Source organism: Coprinopsis cinerea, assembly GCF_000182895.1.
Source record: "Coprinopsis cinerea okayama7#130 chromosome 2 map unlocalized cont3.2, whole genome shotgun sequence".
Lineage (NCBI taxonomy): Eukaryota > Fungi > Basidiomycota > Agaricomycetes > Agaricales > Psathyrellaceae > Coprinopsis > Coprinopsis cinerea.
The window spans coordinates 3,588,303-3,603,657 of record NW_003307543.1 but is presented as its reverse complement, the minus strand read 5'-3'; the positions used below and the strand labels follow the sequence as shown (position 1 = coordinate 3,603,657).

Below are 15,355 nucleotides of genomic sequence, written 5' to 3'. Positions count from 1 at the left end.
CACCACCAAAAGGTCCAACTCCTCTTCAACCAAAAGTCAACGAGATCCTCGTGACGTCGACAACCAAGAACCAACCAAGCCTCGTTCGCTTCTAAGGAAAGTTCCGTCTCTTTATATCGCCGTCACGTAAACAACGTACCATCCTGAATGGAGTATGCGCCATCGCTCAATGCCTCAGGGTCATCAATGCCAGGGTCCACGAGGCGGCCCGGTGGCTAATTGAGCGCATAATGATGGTGGAACGACAATGTCTGGGATTGGATCAATAGGGATCATGCAATATGGCGACTGACCATTGACTGTGAGTGAGTGGGGGAAAGAGGGGAAGACTTTGAAAAGTTCCGGAATTTGGGGGAACGCGTTCAGCCTCGAGGCGCATCTCATCACGTGCAGCGCGTTTCGGTCTTTGGTCTTGCTATTTATGGCCTTTCCGCCCCTAACTCAGATCTTCAAGCTCGGTTTCGATCAGAAAGGTACTGTATGTATCTGTCTAGATGTTCTTGAGATTTGGCTTGAGCCTCGAGGCGTTCAATGCCGGGGCGCCGGCGTCTCTAGATCTTCCGAGAGCATGAGTGTGGGGATGGGTATGGCACCACTGGGCTCTGAATCGAACGTTCGCTCAACCCAGCCGATGAGGGCGCATGGCGTATAGACTCGACATGCACTGCGCGCCGCTGTCATTATCACTGACATACGTCGAGATTAGCAGATAGAAGTTGTCTGAAAGGTATTATCGATGGAAACACCGCAACAGCATAGACGTATGCATACCCTGAGCCCTATCGCGCTGCGCATGCAGCTCGCTATCATGCAGATCACCGACGAGTCCAGAACAGAACGAGAGCCATGTACCAAGTAGCACCAAGCTAACCAAAGAATAAAAAACATAAGTATAAACTTCGGATACGGGGAGTCGAACCCCGAGCTTCCGCCTCAAGCTCAAGCCCTCAGGCTATAAAATGAGTATCCTTGAACTACACTGAGTAGTGCATGCTCATACTACTCTCTCTGATACACAGAAAAAAACCCTTTATGTATACAGAGTAAGTACGAGAGGCGGTCGTGTTAGCCGTTACACCATATCCAAGGACCAACTTTGACGTGTTTGACCTTACGATTGTTTACTACTCGGCAGCTCGTAGTGTTGAGAGCCCTCTCTCCTGCTCGGACTTATGGACGGAAGGATCGGTACGTTCAGTACGTTGTTTGTTGGTCAAGCGGAATTGGAAGGAATGATGCTGATCCCGATTGGTTGATCCTTTTACTAGGAGAACACTGTATGTCGTTGGTGAACGTTGAGCGCCCAAGCATTCGATGGAGATACCGACCTCTACCGTCAATCGTTGCTGCTTTCTGTCGTTCTCGAATGGATGTGGCCCAGACATGGCTTGCCGTCGACGAACAAAGCGACGTGGGAGTCCTCAGGTTGCCCTCCAACACGAGCGCCGTGCTGGTCCCATCTCGTCCCGCTCGCGCAGAGGTGCTGTGATGATGTTGGGTTGTCTGCGACCGTTGTAGGGGAGGCCCGCCAGGAGGCGCATATATTGACCATGTCAAAGCGGTTCAGTATGGGTGCTGTGGGTATACTGTGGTCTTAAACGGGTATCGGAGAAGACATGTCCTAGCAATGCAGAAGTGAGTTGCCCCTAGAAAGAGCTAGTCTAACCACGTGATTTCATTTAAGCGCGCTGAGCAGGTGCACTCGGGGAAGGCGAGCATTCTGTTCCTTCTGAGAAAACCTATCAGCGCAAGAAATCCGAATCGACACTCTCATAAACATCATTCGGAAATCATAAAGATGAAAAGCTTCTTCGATTTTATTTTGAATTGAGCAATGAGTATTGAAGTCAATTGGCGTTTTCAAACGGTCCCCTCGTCGATATTCAGAATTATCGAGTCACTTGCCACAGTCAAGCATGCTGTCCCACACCGTCAATCTCATCGTCTGGTGTAGTTTCCAGCCTCCTCTCCTCCTAAACCTACATCGACGCACATCTCGTCGACGATCACCACATACAAGACGTCCTACAATCCCAAGGTCCAACTACCCCCTTCCTCCTTTCCCTCCTTGCCCTTCCAACGCCAGGTTTCTTACTGCTCAACACCCCACCCAACTCGTCGCAGTTGCATACGACGTCGGCGCGTCCAAACTACTTTCAACGTCATAACACCCCTCAAACACGCACGCCGTACTCGTCACCTGGCTCGCCGTCGGCGTCCACACCCACGTACTCGTCTCCATCCAGGTATACACCTTGTCCTGCGCCTCCGGACAAATAATCCAAAACTTCTTATCAAACTCGTTTCCCTGCTCCGGTGTGCACACCGCGCCCAACGACGTGATCGTGGGGTCGGGAAGAGGTGTGGGACGAGGGACACCGCGGGTGGTAGAGACCAGCGCACATGCGGTGCAAGGGTGGCATATAGTCCCGATTTGGACGGGGGTGGGTGTGAAGCGGGGGTGATTGAGGGAGTTGTATTCCATTGGGCAGAAGCAGGTTGGGAGGCAGGGGATCGTTGCGGGGACTGTGCAGGAGCGGACTGTACGGGTTTGAGTTGTGGGCTGGGGCATGGGAGTTGGAGTGAATGTAGGATCCTGGGTGGATGCGAGGGAAAGAGGGAGTGCGAGAAGGGAGAGGGCTAGTGCCAGTGGGAACTTGGTCATGGATATGAGCATCGTTAACTCGTTCTTGAGCTTGGAAGGGGATTGGTAGGACAATCTGTGTTGATTCTTCTGGTTTAAATATCTCTCGATCTAAATCTGTAGAAGTTCTACAAGGTTGAAAACATCATCGCATACGAACCATACCGGTGTTTACTCGGGGATGCTATAGACTGGGACCGCCCAGGAGAAGTCAGGTCTCTAAATGTGTGAGTTGAAATGCCAGGCCGCTTGTTAGGTTTTCCAGCTTCGAAGGTACGAAGAATCATTGGAGAACCGTGGCCTTTCGCATTAGTTGACCGAATAGGAATGAAAGGCAGGGAGGGTTGCCGCTCGAGAAGTCCTTTGAAGCGTTACTGTCCGAGGGAGACGGTCATGAACTGGTCCAGTCGATATTTATGAACGGTATAGCAGCACACCAGTATCCTTCTCAAAATTACAGGGGTAGTGCAAAGTAACAGAGATCAACAGCAACACGGCACGGATAGAGATTTTCACCTCCACCACTGGATTTAAGCGCCCAATGTAAGGGACAGGCTATTGACGCTCAGTGACGTCCAAGCCCACGACTTTAACAGCTCGGATCAGTCCGCGTGTCCGATGAAGACCCGATGAATGGGGCTTCTTCAAAAGAGCGCTGAAAATGTTGAGCTCGGGGAGCTCGGATTCTCAAGGACGCCTTTAGAAGCGTCTTTTTGAAAGATCCTTCGACTTGGTCTGGAGTTGAGAGGGTTCACGCTGTCAATTGAGGAAATACGGATTCGACTTCTTCATTCTTCTGGCCTGTATTTAAAATAAAATACAGCACAGAACCTCGCATTCAGTTCCCGTCAAGCATGGCTGCAAACGACGGCGAGGACGTGGACACTGACGAGCATATGGCCCCCGGAATCGAAGACGAGCTGGTGCAAGTTGGCCAGTTGCTTTGATTACGAGCCAACAGCGACTCCCGATGCCTGACTTCTAAAGGATGTTCTCATCGTCAAAATCCCTGCTGCAGAGAGTGTATCATGCTTTACATTTGTAGATGTTTTACTTAAGCAACGTAATGTTGGTTTTGTCAAGCTGGGTTCTGTCACGGTGGTCCCACGGGAACTTCTTCGAGACAGCTGTCTGACGGGAAGTGTGTGGTGAGCATTAACATCATAAGTAATATAGATCTATCTTTTGCCTCACTAAACTACCTGGAAACGTTGAAAGGAGAGAAAAATTCGAATTCAGTTGTACAGAACGTTGTAATCGCTCTCGTCTTGGAGATGTTGGCAAGGACTTTAAGCGCCGAAATTCAGTCCAGCTTGGCCATAGGCGCCCTAGCCACAGAGATCATCAGCTCGAATCAGCCCAAGATTCCGATGAAAATCCGTAGTGCCAATCCCACGTTCACTCAAAGTCTCAGGTCAGAGTACTGAACAAACTTGTAACTCAGACACTTCGGAATTTTCAGGGGTGAATTGAGGAGCGTATGTGATGGTTCCAAGGCGTCTTCGACAAGATCACACGAAGGGGTTCTCACACTGTTTATTCCATTCACACGCACAGAGGCTCTGTCTTGATATTTAAAGTACAGACTGGTCGAATGCGAATCATGTTCTCGACGTATCGCTCATCCTCTTTAAGGATGTACGCTCACATCACCAGCTGTACCCTCATTCTCGTATGGGCCAGCGCATTCCTCTCCGTTGCCTCAGCAGCTCGTGTCACCTCAGGACCTCTACCAACACCTCAGTCGGCGGATGTCCTAACGGCTACTACCACAACTACAGCCACCAGTACAATCACCCAATCCGTTCCCCCATGTCCTCCCAAGACCATATACTGCCCACCATTCCCCTATTGTGGCCAGGATGGGTCATACACGACAACCTATACTATGATCGGGACGAGATGCGAGGCATGCTCTGCTTGTGCGCCAGTGAGCACTACACGAGGGATGCCTATCCCAGGTTCGTACTAGCTCTCTTCAATGATGAAGAATCTTCATCACACATCCTTGACTTCACGCTTCCGCGTTATTCTTGAAAAGTGTATCGTATACATTGATTATTAACAAATTCCACTCTCGGGTCCTTGCAGCTCCAGGGACAACCTTAGGCGCCGGATGCGCTCCTCCACCTGACCAAGCCGTCGATTACCCCAGCCTCGTAGTTTGCCCGAGCGGCCAGACGACAGCGCGGACGTGGGCACTAACCACCTTCTGGAATACGGAATCGAAGACTCGGTGGTGCAAGTTGGCAGGGTGCTTTGATTATGAGCCGACGGCGACGCCTGTGGTGTGAAGTCGGAGTGCTCTGCGTTGTCCTAATAGGGCGGTAGTGATATTAGTACCGCCAACATGTTAAAGATATCTACTTGTTTTCCTGCGAATCCGTAGTACTTGATCGACAGAGCCTACCGTTGCCATCGGATATGGTGTAACGGCTAACATTGCCGCCTCTCATCGTCGAGAGTTTGTCCGCGGCAGCTCGGGGTTCGATTCCCCGTATCCGAAACACAATCTTTTATTGCGACTTCTCTTAAGTTCGGGAAGCCATCTTTTCCTTTTGTTTTTGTTTCCTTTTGTCTTTGCTCTTGTTCTTCGTCCTAGCGTTCACCACCAATCTCGCAGATGAGCCAAATCGGTCAGGGTATGAAGCATGGGCGCTTGTCCCCAGACCCGGGTCAACAGGCCCGGGCCACCGGCTGCCTGGAAGGACGCCGCATGCCTGGGTCACGCTCTGTCCATGCTCCTCTGAATCTTCTCCCTTTCAACGTCGAAGTTGCACTCTTTCTCTGCCTCTTTACGTGCGAAAGGAAGTCGATCCTAATGGAACATAGGCGGCACTCCAGAAGAATATTTAGGACGAGGTCGGGCTTCGACATTTTGTCATCTGGCCACATGACGGCTGGGACTCTATTCTGAAGATCGTACACTGTGTCTACAGTCCGAGTAGGAGATATGTAATACGGAAGGGCGGGGGATTCACCTACGGTACGCCCATTACCATCGTACCACGGGCAAGGCCAAACTGATTTGTCAACCGTTTTGAAGCGATAGTCTGTCGTCGGAGCGCCCACGGATCCCGATGGAGATACCGACGTATATTACAGCTCACTCGCTCCGGCCTTTTTTACAGGTCGTGGCTGAGGGCGTACTTGGACAGGCTGGTGTGAACAACCGAAAAGGTCCCTGGGGTGAGACCGAGTTCATACCTGCCTCAAAGGAACATCGCAGAGCCCTCTGTTGAGAAATACCATCCAGTCCTCCTAAGGCCATGCCTATTCTTGGAATAAACACACGTTCTCCGCTGCTCGAGGGGTCGGTGAGTGAAATACATGGTAAGAAACTCGGTCGACTGGTCCAATGAAGCCACTGAATAGAGAGAGCTTCATTGACGGTCAGGGTTTGGGGATTCGGAGATGGGGCTGTGAGTCCATATGTCGACTGGGAAGTGACCCATAGAGACGCTCAATGCTAGAGAAACTTGGGTACGGATACGAGAAACGAGCCGCGACAACGAACCTGGATGTAGGGTTGTACTCTCCCTAACTGTGGAGACTTCTACGGTTTTACCAACTCCTTTTACCAACTCCTTGGAGAACCCGGCCAGTTTGTGGTTTGCATATCTGCGTCGACGACTCGACGGGGGTGTAGGAAGCATGGTATTGGCCGTCGGGTTTGATGGGTTGGGCGAGTGGTTTCGCAGGTCGATGCTATGGGTTGGAAGAAAACATCAGGTCTGAGCGATGGTCTGGTGGATCGGGAGGCGAAGGGTTGATTGATGGTGTCGTGTTCACCGGATATGAAGCCGTAAAGTAAATGACCGAAAATGAGATACTTAGTCGACAGCGGGAATCCAGTTATCTGATGACCTACCGAGACTGTGGGCCAGCGTACTGGCGAGGAGATGTCTATGTCTGGGATGAGTTGACCCTCCATGAACGCCTTTGACTCCCGCGCTCGCCGTCCTCGACTCCACCTCCACCTGGCAGAATTTACCCAAGGAAGAACTACGTTTCTTTGGTGTAGTGGGTCCGAGAGAACGTGTACTCGAGTAGACGGAGATATGTGTTAGTCCTGGGGTGTGTAGGGAGCAACCATTGGCTGGGTGAGTTCACCAATGGGGCGTGATGAGCGTGGGTGGAACTGCGGCATGGGCATACGTTGTACGTCGCATAGGGCGATGTATTAGAGGTGCACACGGTAGGCTGTCCCTGGGAGTGGTCAGTTGGTTTATGGTTACTGAAAGCTGCGTCTGCATACCTCATGCCGGTCCCTATGTACGACATGCCTGTCGCTAGCAGTGATTTTCCGTGTCCTTCTTTCGCATGAATCTCTGATAGAACGAGGAACCCCGTGGCCGTTGCGGTGGGCAGTGTACAGGTGGCATTTTGTTGAGCACGCACTTACGAACAGGCCTGCTATTAACCGTCGTTCAACGACGAGTGACAGTCACACAAGTTACATCGTTATGACCAAACTTTGTTGAGGATTCATTCACCTAGGCGACTCGTTGACGGACCGTCAACGGTAGCCCATTCGAGCATGGCAGCGTTGATAGTCATATAACACCTTTATAGGTTATCATAAAGGGTGTACATAGTAAACAGAAGATAAGCTCAAGGGCTGTTGGTCTGGATTCTACTCGTATGGCCTACCGACTAGGATAATAGAGGTAGCTGGAGTACTTTAAGGAAGAAGAGCTTTTGCTACCATGAAGACTACGATGCAATTCAAAATCGCCAGCGTGACCTTGTAAGGGAGGGTTGCCCCATGTCTGACGGAGAACGAGGTCAACACCCACAGGGTCACGACAGGTTGCATGCACGAAAGGGAGATGAAAGAGCGGATTTCCTCTGAGAGCCGGGGACTCTCTCCCCCAGTAGGGCTGGTGATATCTCTAGCTAATGTGAGCAAGCAGCTCGCGACGATTCCGACGAAGATGGCCTTTGATGGAGGGAGCGATTGGTTTGAAAAACATTGAGCCTACCAGAAACTGCTGCCCGGTGAAGAATGAAAGGATCGTACCACACAGGTCGTGAAGATTGGTGGCGAGTCCCAGACGCTCGGTTCGAGATCTTCTTCGTATATTTCCTGCCATTCGAGGCGAGCGTCGGGCACCATGGCATCATGAGGCAAGACTATACACGACGAGATGGTCAGTGAGGACAAGATCATGAAGGTCGGAAAGTCTGACCACCTGGCACATATTCGTTCTTCACGTCTGACATCGGCGTGCACGCAGGTAGATAGGTGGGTAGGTAGGGTATTCACGTCACGCCGAAGGAAGAGGGAGCAAGGTGGGTGAGAGCCACCTTTGAATGTTCCTTTTAAGTATAAGTAATCCGATTATCGACAGATTCGGAACTCCGCTGATCAGATGATGCTGGGTGCAGGGCTATTAAGCGCCCATTGTATGTAATCACGCTGGACGTTTCGTGTTTGAATGTGACTGCCATCGCGTTGAATCTGGATGTATATAGCAGGGGTAACCTGAACTGGGTCGCAATTTAAAGGAGAAACGCGACCATTGGGATCAAAGCCTGTATCTGCCCAGGCGTCTATCTGGCCAAGAACCGGGCACCGGGACAAAGACATGTCCTCGTGCCCTACGGAACCACTACATATGAATAGGAATAACACACGAAGCTTTTCGCCAAATGGAGTGCCAATAGTAGTAAACGTATAATTGCAATTGTTCTGTCGTGCGTTTTACAGCAGTTATCACGTCTCAATGCACGAGGTGATGAAAACGGCATGTTGGATATGAGTACAGCATGACAGCAGTATCACAAGGCGGTGCTCCGCCTGAGGAACAATGCGATTCCTACAGTTCTTCAAAATGGCGCTAGGCGTCGCGCTCCCTCCTCAAGCCCCGATAAGACAGAAGACTCTTCAACAGGCGGAACTCGCAACGAATTGTTATCCAGTTCCGGGAGGACTAACTTGCAACCTTTACACCACAGCATTCCGGGTGAAGAGGCACAGAATGCTGTGCGCACGATGCTAGTTACGGAATGAACACGAGGCGGACATGAGTCCTACTAGGATATTATAATGGGATTCAAGCAAGGACAACACCATCCCCCTTCTTTCTGCTCCTTTCACTATGTGAGCCATATTTACTGCGCCCCTCCTAACGTACTAACACCCCCACTCTACTTGGACCGACAGACAGTACTCAAAACTCCCGATTCTTCAAACACAACTTTGAAATCGTCGCAAATGCCGCAAGATCCCAACTGGCGCGCGAGGATCCGAGTGACACTGGTAAGCTATTTCCTCGATCGAATAGATATACCCCTCAACTCCTGTGCCAACTTCCCTTCAGGCCGTCGTCGCCATCTTTCTCGCTCGATTCTTCTCGTTATATGCAGAAAACCAGGAAGCCACGTTATCCTTATCTCGCACAATATTCAAAGTCGCCAAGGGGTCTTCAGTGATCTCGTCCATGCTATTTGGTCTGCGAATCGCTCTCAGAGGCTCCAACCCTCCGCGATACCGTGGCATGTGCGACATTGCGGTACTATTCCTTGTTGTCTCCTTTGTCTGCACCATAACCGGTGTCTTCCTTATTGCTCCAATGTACCTTGCGAGTGTGTCGTCGAGTGACAAGCCCCCCACCTAACTAGTAACTGCGGGTCCTCGATACGGCAGTAAATATTAGAACCTAGCACAACCCATATTGTTTGAGTGAAGCTTCTATGATCTGTAGACATGATTGGAAGCAGCACTCTGAATAGATGTGTTTCTGATGTATAGTATCCAATATGACCTCCAATGTCCATCGCGAACGCTCCTCGTCTTCCTTCCGCCCACATTACTATCCACAGGCCTACTCTACCAATCCGTCCGACCATTATGCATTACCACTTCACAGTCCCAGTCTGGCGATCTGATTCATCGTCGTCCTGCCTCTTCCACTTTACAGTCCCGGTTTGGCGATCCGAATTCTGTCGCTTCCACTTCACTGTACCGGTTTCGCGGTCGGCCGGTGGCTCGTTTCGTGGCTTGATGACGCCCGTTTGCCGTTCTGACCGTTGAACTAGATCTACCGTGCGATAGTGGACGTTGGAAGATGGGTAACGAGTATATAAATGAGAACTAACCTCGATCAACCCCGATGATATTTCTCCTTTCCGGACCTTTGACGACGCCAGTTTGGCGCTCGGACCTGTTCACGAGGTCTATACAAAACCGTCAGTGGACTAGGTACCGCGAAAGTGTTAATAGCGAACCTCCAGAGGTGGTAGGAGCTGCGACAGTGAGGCTAGTCGCCGCAAGGAGGGTCAGGGCAGAAACAACGGAGATGCGCATAGCGTATACTCAGATCCTGGATACGGGGTAAGGACGAAAGGTAGAGAGCGACGCGACGATGGTCTCGTTACTTATACCCCCGACACCGCGACATTGGCACCGCCTGGACGTACCTGGACCCCCGAGATATTTCCCGGTGAATTATTCCCGGAGGCCTTCCCATCGGGGTCACTGCAAGGGACCTCGTGGTCACCGAACTCGCTATGGTAATTGTAAGGCACGAACTTGGTCCCACCTGATGGCCCCGATAACTCGAGTCGTGGGCGCTTCAAGTTGGACTACATACACGCGTGATCAGCCCTAATCAACCCATAATCAACAGATATCGCCAACGGAGACACGGGAACTCTCCGGCGTCTATTTCAACTGGCTTGGGCGCCTGCCTGGACTGAGATTTTACCATTGGTCTCCCCGTTGATCAAATTTCACCTGACGTGACTATTGCCTGCCATTTGACAATCGTTGACCTTTCTGTTCGGACATTTTGAGCCAATTACATCCATGCTCGATGCATATCATACTCGTTTCGCATCCTTGACGAGAGGCTGGTGGATGATTAAAATTCACAAATCGAACCAGCAACTACGGTCTACGCGACAATATCCTGGTCTCAGAGCGTTGGTTCTACAGAAGGGAGATAACTGCGTCAGTTCAACTCAAGCCTCGAGCTCGAGGAGCGAGTGAAGTGCCACCTTTAATTGAACAATGCTTGGAAATTGGAAATCCTCAAGGCGACGTTGGCACGCAAGTCCACTTAGGGCATTGGCCTGGGACTGTGGTCTTCGTGGGGATGAAGCTGATGGTTGAACCGCTGCTGCACAAGGAGTCCCATCCATCGATTGGTGGGGTGCAGGCAGAGGCGAGTGAGGCGAAGAGTGCCGCAAGCAATGGGATGTGGAAGTAACGCATTGGTTTCGACGAGTTGTTGCTGGTTGGGAGGTGTAGGTGGGCTGTGGAAGAATGGGGAGGGACATGTGGGTCTAGCGAGCAGCTTTTATCCATATACCGTATGATAGTAATCTTTAGACGCGAGGATAAATAGATAGGCATCTCCGACGGTGGACATGAGATGCGAGCAACCTGAGGCTGTCGGATTTCTCAAGGCATTGTCAAAGGCTTCCCTTTCAAACCCCTGGGATTCTTGGAATACTTAGACGGAGTCCCAACAATATTTGGTTTTGGATGTGCGTGCCCAGGCAGGAATGTAAAAATTTGAAGGTGTCTACGCCGAGAAATTTCAAACATGGAGCCTGAATTTTATTTGCATCTGTTTGCCTGGACCTTCCTCCGCCTCCCAGGGCCTGCTCTCGTCGCGAGCCACTTTGGACTTTGCCAGCCACATACCTCGATCGTTCGGCAACGGGACAAGTCAAGCGCAAGGGTAAGAGCAGTGTCCCCACGACTAAACACCACGCTAACCACTAGATATACGATGGTTTATGGGGTGCAGCCTTCACAAGAAATGGCATCCGACCTGAACGATAAGCCATTGCCACTCGCCGCGCGAACGGAAAATGCTCCAACCATTCCATTCAACTTGCTTCCAGACGACGTCGTAGGCGATATCTTCATCGAATACTTACGGGAACGCTCTGTTACTCCTCTGTCCGGTGCCCCGACCAATCTTGCCGTGACTGTCCACGGCAGTGGCTCCACCAACACCCCCATCCTGCTCACCTTCGTTTGCGCTCGGTGGAGGCGACTATCGTGCTCACTTCCGTTTCTGTGGTCATGTATAACGGTCTTGGGGGTAGTCCGACTACCGGTACTGTCCGGCTGATCGAAATATGGCTTTCACGCTCCGGCTCCGTTCCTCTCACCGTACGCTTTCAGCCTGGTCATGGAGGAAAAGAGGTTTCACCTTCCTTTGACGAAGCCTTCCATCTCCTGACTGCCCAGTCTCACCGATGGAAGGAGTTCTCGATGTTTGATAGGGAAGACGATAACCGTCCACCGAGGAACCATGTGTGGAAGGAGATACGAGCGTCGAACCTCGAAAACTTGATAATCTTTTTCGGCAAAAGATGGTCTTCAGACAGTGCCTTTCAATTGATGAAGACTTTCTCCTCTTCGGAAAAGTTGAAGTCCGTTATCCTTGGCTGCCATGACGACCTTGCCCTTCCGCAGCTTGCATTTCCCTGGAAAAACATCCAGTTCTTCGACGTCAATTGTGGACAGACTCCTTGTCAAGAGATCCTTTATCTCTTGTCCAAGTGCACACGGGTCACTGAATTCAACGTTGACGTACCCGCATGTTGCCACACCAATCCTCATCCATCGACACCCTCGATTGTTGTCCCGGCATTGAAAACCATGCACTTCGTATATTTGCGAAGGTTCCCCCGGTTCTTGGACTCCCTTACCTTCCCGTCTCTAGAAGATCTCGATATGATGAAAATCATTGCCGGAGCCATATCGCCGACAGCTTACGCCGATCTATGGAGAACCCTCGCAGAGCTGGGGGAGCGCTCCGAGTGGCGGTTACGGAGACTGCGATTCCCAGCCATTCGCAAACTCGACGTCGACGTCCCCCATGGTGTAGAGATCCTTGCAACCAGTCATTCCTTTGTCCATCTCACCTCTTTGACACTTGCTTGCCCGTTGGTGGACGATGCGCTGGAGCTACTCACGTTCAGAGAAGGCTACGAGCCTTTGCCTCGAGTCGCCACAATGCTTTTGCTAGATTGTCGCTCCACCGACGGTGTGCTGTCAGCCATGATCAAGTCTCGTACGGCAATCCGTTCGACCGGGTTGACGCCGGCACTGCAGGATATCAACGCATACTCGTGGGCACCAAAAGTGATGGCACCCTGTCACTGACAACTCGTTAAAGACCTTTCTCAGCAATGCAGAAAGATTTCACCAAATCGCTTGAGGTATAAATTTAGGCTGTATGTACCTATCATATTAAGGAGTTTGAGCTGGAATGACTCCGAACTGAAAGTGCAAGAGGAAAATTATATCGAAAATATACATTTGAGGCCAATGTGGATCTCGGCGAGCATTGTCTCTATTAGGTTCATCTTTGGGTAGATTATACAAGGCTGAGAACACACTCTTTATGCAAAGTTTGCAAGGAATACGTGCAGTAGGTACTGGCTTATCGAGGCTACAATGTTGCGATTTTGGCAGAGAAATCGTGAGAGTGCCATCACTTTTGGTGCCCACGAGTACTTCTGTCGTTTTGGTCCCAGAAAGCCCACGAACGAGTGGCCTCGAGACACCTCACTCGAGATCCCTGGGATCAGGGTATACATTTGCTATCATTCCTGGGACAAGAACCCTGCGCCCAGTACATCAGGATGAAAAGGTACGTACCAAAATAGCTGATGCATCGATGATTTTCTAACTTTTTCCCTTGACATAATACAGAATGGTTACCTCTCCCTCTCAATACAATGTTGTACAATCTGTATGCTCTTCCAAATGCCTATTTATGCAACGTTTGAACTGGCAACTCGGCCCCCTTCCTCTCCGGCTTCCCTGGGATTTCCGTCGGAGTCGGTTCCAAAGTTGGCTCTATTTCGGAGCCGGTCTCAGTAGCGCTGGTAGCGCTGGTGGTACTAATGGGTACGCATGTGAGTGGGGGACATTGTCCTGGATACGTCCGAGTCGAAGTTGTTGCTGAGATAATGCTTGGATAAAACCCGCTGGGACAGATTGAAACACCTGGAGGGTGGGGCGTGCATCGACGATTGACGTGGAGGTTATCTTCGTGCCCCTCTACTTCGAATAGTCTCCGATAAGAACCTGCGTCTATGGACTCTGATTTTAGAGGCGGCTCACCAAACTTCGTGACGATTGGCCTTGGTAAAGTCGTTGCGGACGCCGTTGGTGTGACAGTGTTGGGCACACAAGTCCATGAAGGGCATTGCCCGGGAACGGTGCTTGTCTTGGGAGGGATGACGCTGATGTGGGAGCCACTGGGACACAGGGACTCCCAACCATCTCGCGGTGGTGTGCATCGCTTTGCCAGGACCGGTCCCTCCAAGGGATTGGGGGCCGCGAAACCGCCGGTAGCAAGGATCGTCGACAAGAACACCAAGAAAGGTGTGCGTGATGGAAACATGACGAGGTGAGAAGCCTCGTTCGTTCGTCTCAAGAGGCACCATAGTGTGTAGTCGAATCGTCCCCTTTATGTGCTCTTTGAAATATCCGAGAATTTGACGGCGAAGTTGCTCCCTGCGGGTGTGTTCGATTGATCGGCATCGAAATGGGACGGCACACCAAGCCGAATCTCAAGACATACCGCTTCTATGTACTCCGACTTTAAGTTCTGGTCACGGTGAATCGTGTCTTATTCAGGAGGATAAGATTCAGAACTACACCCCATATGGGTCACAATCACAAGTAGAAGCTCTCTGGCCAGGGGCAATCTCGTGACAGGCGGTTTCCTCAATTATACTGTGTACCTCCTCGACATCTCTCCGTCAGCTCCCTCTATATCCATGCTCGGCGCCCGCTACAGTGCCTATTTCATCTCTGTATAGAGTCAGCCCAATACTAGATGGTGTCAGATAAGAGAGAATCGCGTACCAAAGGGTGTGATAATCGGATCTGGCAAAGGAGTGGAAGCGGTAGGTGTGGTAATGACGGGCACACAGGTCATAGAGGGACAGGGTGGTGGCGGATAGGTGGTGGTAGTCGCAGGAACAATGCTGATGTATGATCCACTTGAGCAAAAATCGGGTCGTGGCGTACATCGTTTTTCTAAGCCTTCTCCGTCCGCCGGATTGGGGACTGCGACGATGAAGGGAGTGAGAAAAAGAGAGATAAGTGCCAGCAAGTGCATTGGCGTTACAGTTGCAAAGGGTGGCTGGATGTAAGGGCACGTTCACTTCCGACTTGGCCTTATATCCGAACAGGAGTGATTCCTTTGAATATCCGAAAATTCGACGATTGAGGCTCCTCGACTTCTTCTTCTTGGTGCCAGAGTATGCCGATGCAAATAAGAGGCCGATACAGCTGTGGTACTCCTAAAGGGTCGATGCCAATTCCACGCTCCCATCGGTCTGCCTGCATTCAGCGCTACGAAACGAGCGCCTAAGGGATAAGGCGGGCCGTTCATCCGCCTTCGATTGAAGCCCATCACAGCCACCTGGCCCCTCGTTGGTTTCGTTCCACCATGTTCCAAGTTTACTCAAGCCCCCGTTTGCCTTGAATTCCCTGGGCATGTGGCTGGCTTTTTACCCTTATGTATACGACCCGCGATTATACTTCAGAAGCCCCTCCTTCAAGTTTTAGGATGGTAGAGCTTGTTGGGGTAGGCAAACCCTAACCGAGACCAACTCGTGGCAACAATGAAGCCTCGAGGAGAGCACAGAATTATGGGGATAAAATCCCGGGGGACTGCGGGTTAACCGCTAACTGCCTACACCAGTGGTTACCTTTTCTCGCTG

General features: G+C 51.0%; 5 protein-coding genes and 2 non-coding genes across 7 annotated transcripts; 3 read left to right on the top strand and 4 right to left on the bottom strand.

Annotated features, from left to right (window-relative positions):
- Positions 1-898: 898 nt before the first annotated feature.
- On the bottom strand, positions 899-1,087 carry CC1G_20039. The gene has a single exon. It is a non-coding gene; the product is annotated as a tRNA-Glu (tRNA).
- Positions 1,088-2,098: 1,011 nt separating this feature from the next.
- Positions 2,099-2,677, bottom strand: CC1G_04908 (hypothetical protein; the record flags this gene model as incomplete). The annotated part of the gene is made up of 1 exon (XM_001841012.1): positions 2,099-2,677. One exon carries the CDS (start codon positions 2,675-2,677, stop codon positions 2,099-2,101), a length of 579 nt encoding a protein of 192 aa, XP_001841064.1.
- Positions 2,678-5,062: 2,385 nt separating this feature from the next.
- CC1G_20038 lies at positions 5,063-5,150 on the top strand. Its single transcript has one exon. It is a non-coding gene; the product is annotated as a tRNA-Glu (tRNA).
- Positions 5,151-8,481: 3,331 nt separating this feature from the next.
- CC1G_04906 (hypothetical protein) lies at positions 8,482-9,267 on the top strand (the record flags this gene model as incomplete). Its single annotated transcript, XM_001841010.2, has 3 exons — positions 8,482-8,633; positions 8,818-8,909; positions 9,080-9,267. 3 exons carry the CDS (start codon positions 8,482-8,484, stop codon positions 9,265-9,267), a joined length of 432 nt encoding a protein of 143 aa, XP_001841062.2.
- A 238-nt stretch (positions 9,268-9,505) lies between these two features.
- CC1G_04905 (hypothetical protein) lies at positions 9,506-9,956 on the bottom strand (the record flags this gene model as incomplete). Its single annotated transcript, XM_001841009.1, has 3 exons — positions 9,506-9,690; positions 9,749-9,826; positions 9,878-9,956. 3 exons carry the CDS (start codon positions 9,954-9,956, stop codon positions 9,506-9,508), a joined length of 342 nt encoding a protein of 113 aa, XP_001841061.1.
- Positions 9,957-11,388: 1,432 nt separating this feature from the next.
- Positions 11,389-12,838, top strand: CC1G_04904 (hypothetical protein; the record flags this gene model as incomplete). The annotated part of the gene is made up of 3 exons (XM_001841008.2): positions 11,389-11,637; positions 11,790-12,742; positions 12,790-12,838. The coding sequence occupies 3 exons, from the start codon at positions 11,389-11,391 to the stop codon at positions 12,836-12,838; spliced, it is 1,251 nt and encodes a 416-aa protein (XP_001841060.2).
- A 1,558-nt stretch (positions 12,839-14,396) lies between these two features.
- On the bottom strand, positions 14,397-14,659 carry CC1G_04902 (hypothetical protein; the record flags this gene model as incomplete). Its single annotated transcript, XM_001841006.2, has 2 exons — positions 14,397-14,418; positions 14,493-14,659. The coding sequence occupies 2 exons, from the start codon at positions 14,657-14,659 to the stop codon at positions 14,397-14,399; spliced, it is 189 nt and encodes a 62-aa protein (XP_001841058.2).
- Between the last annotated feature and the right edge of the window lie 696 nt (positions 14,660-15,355).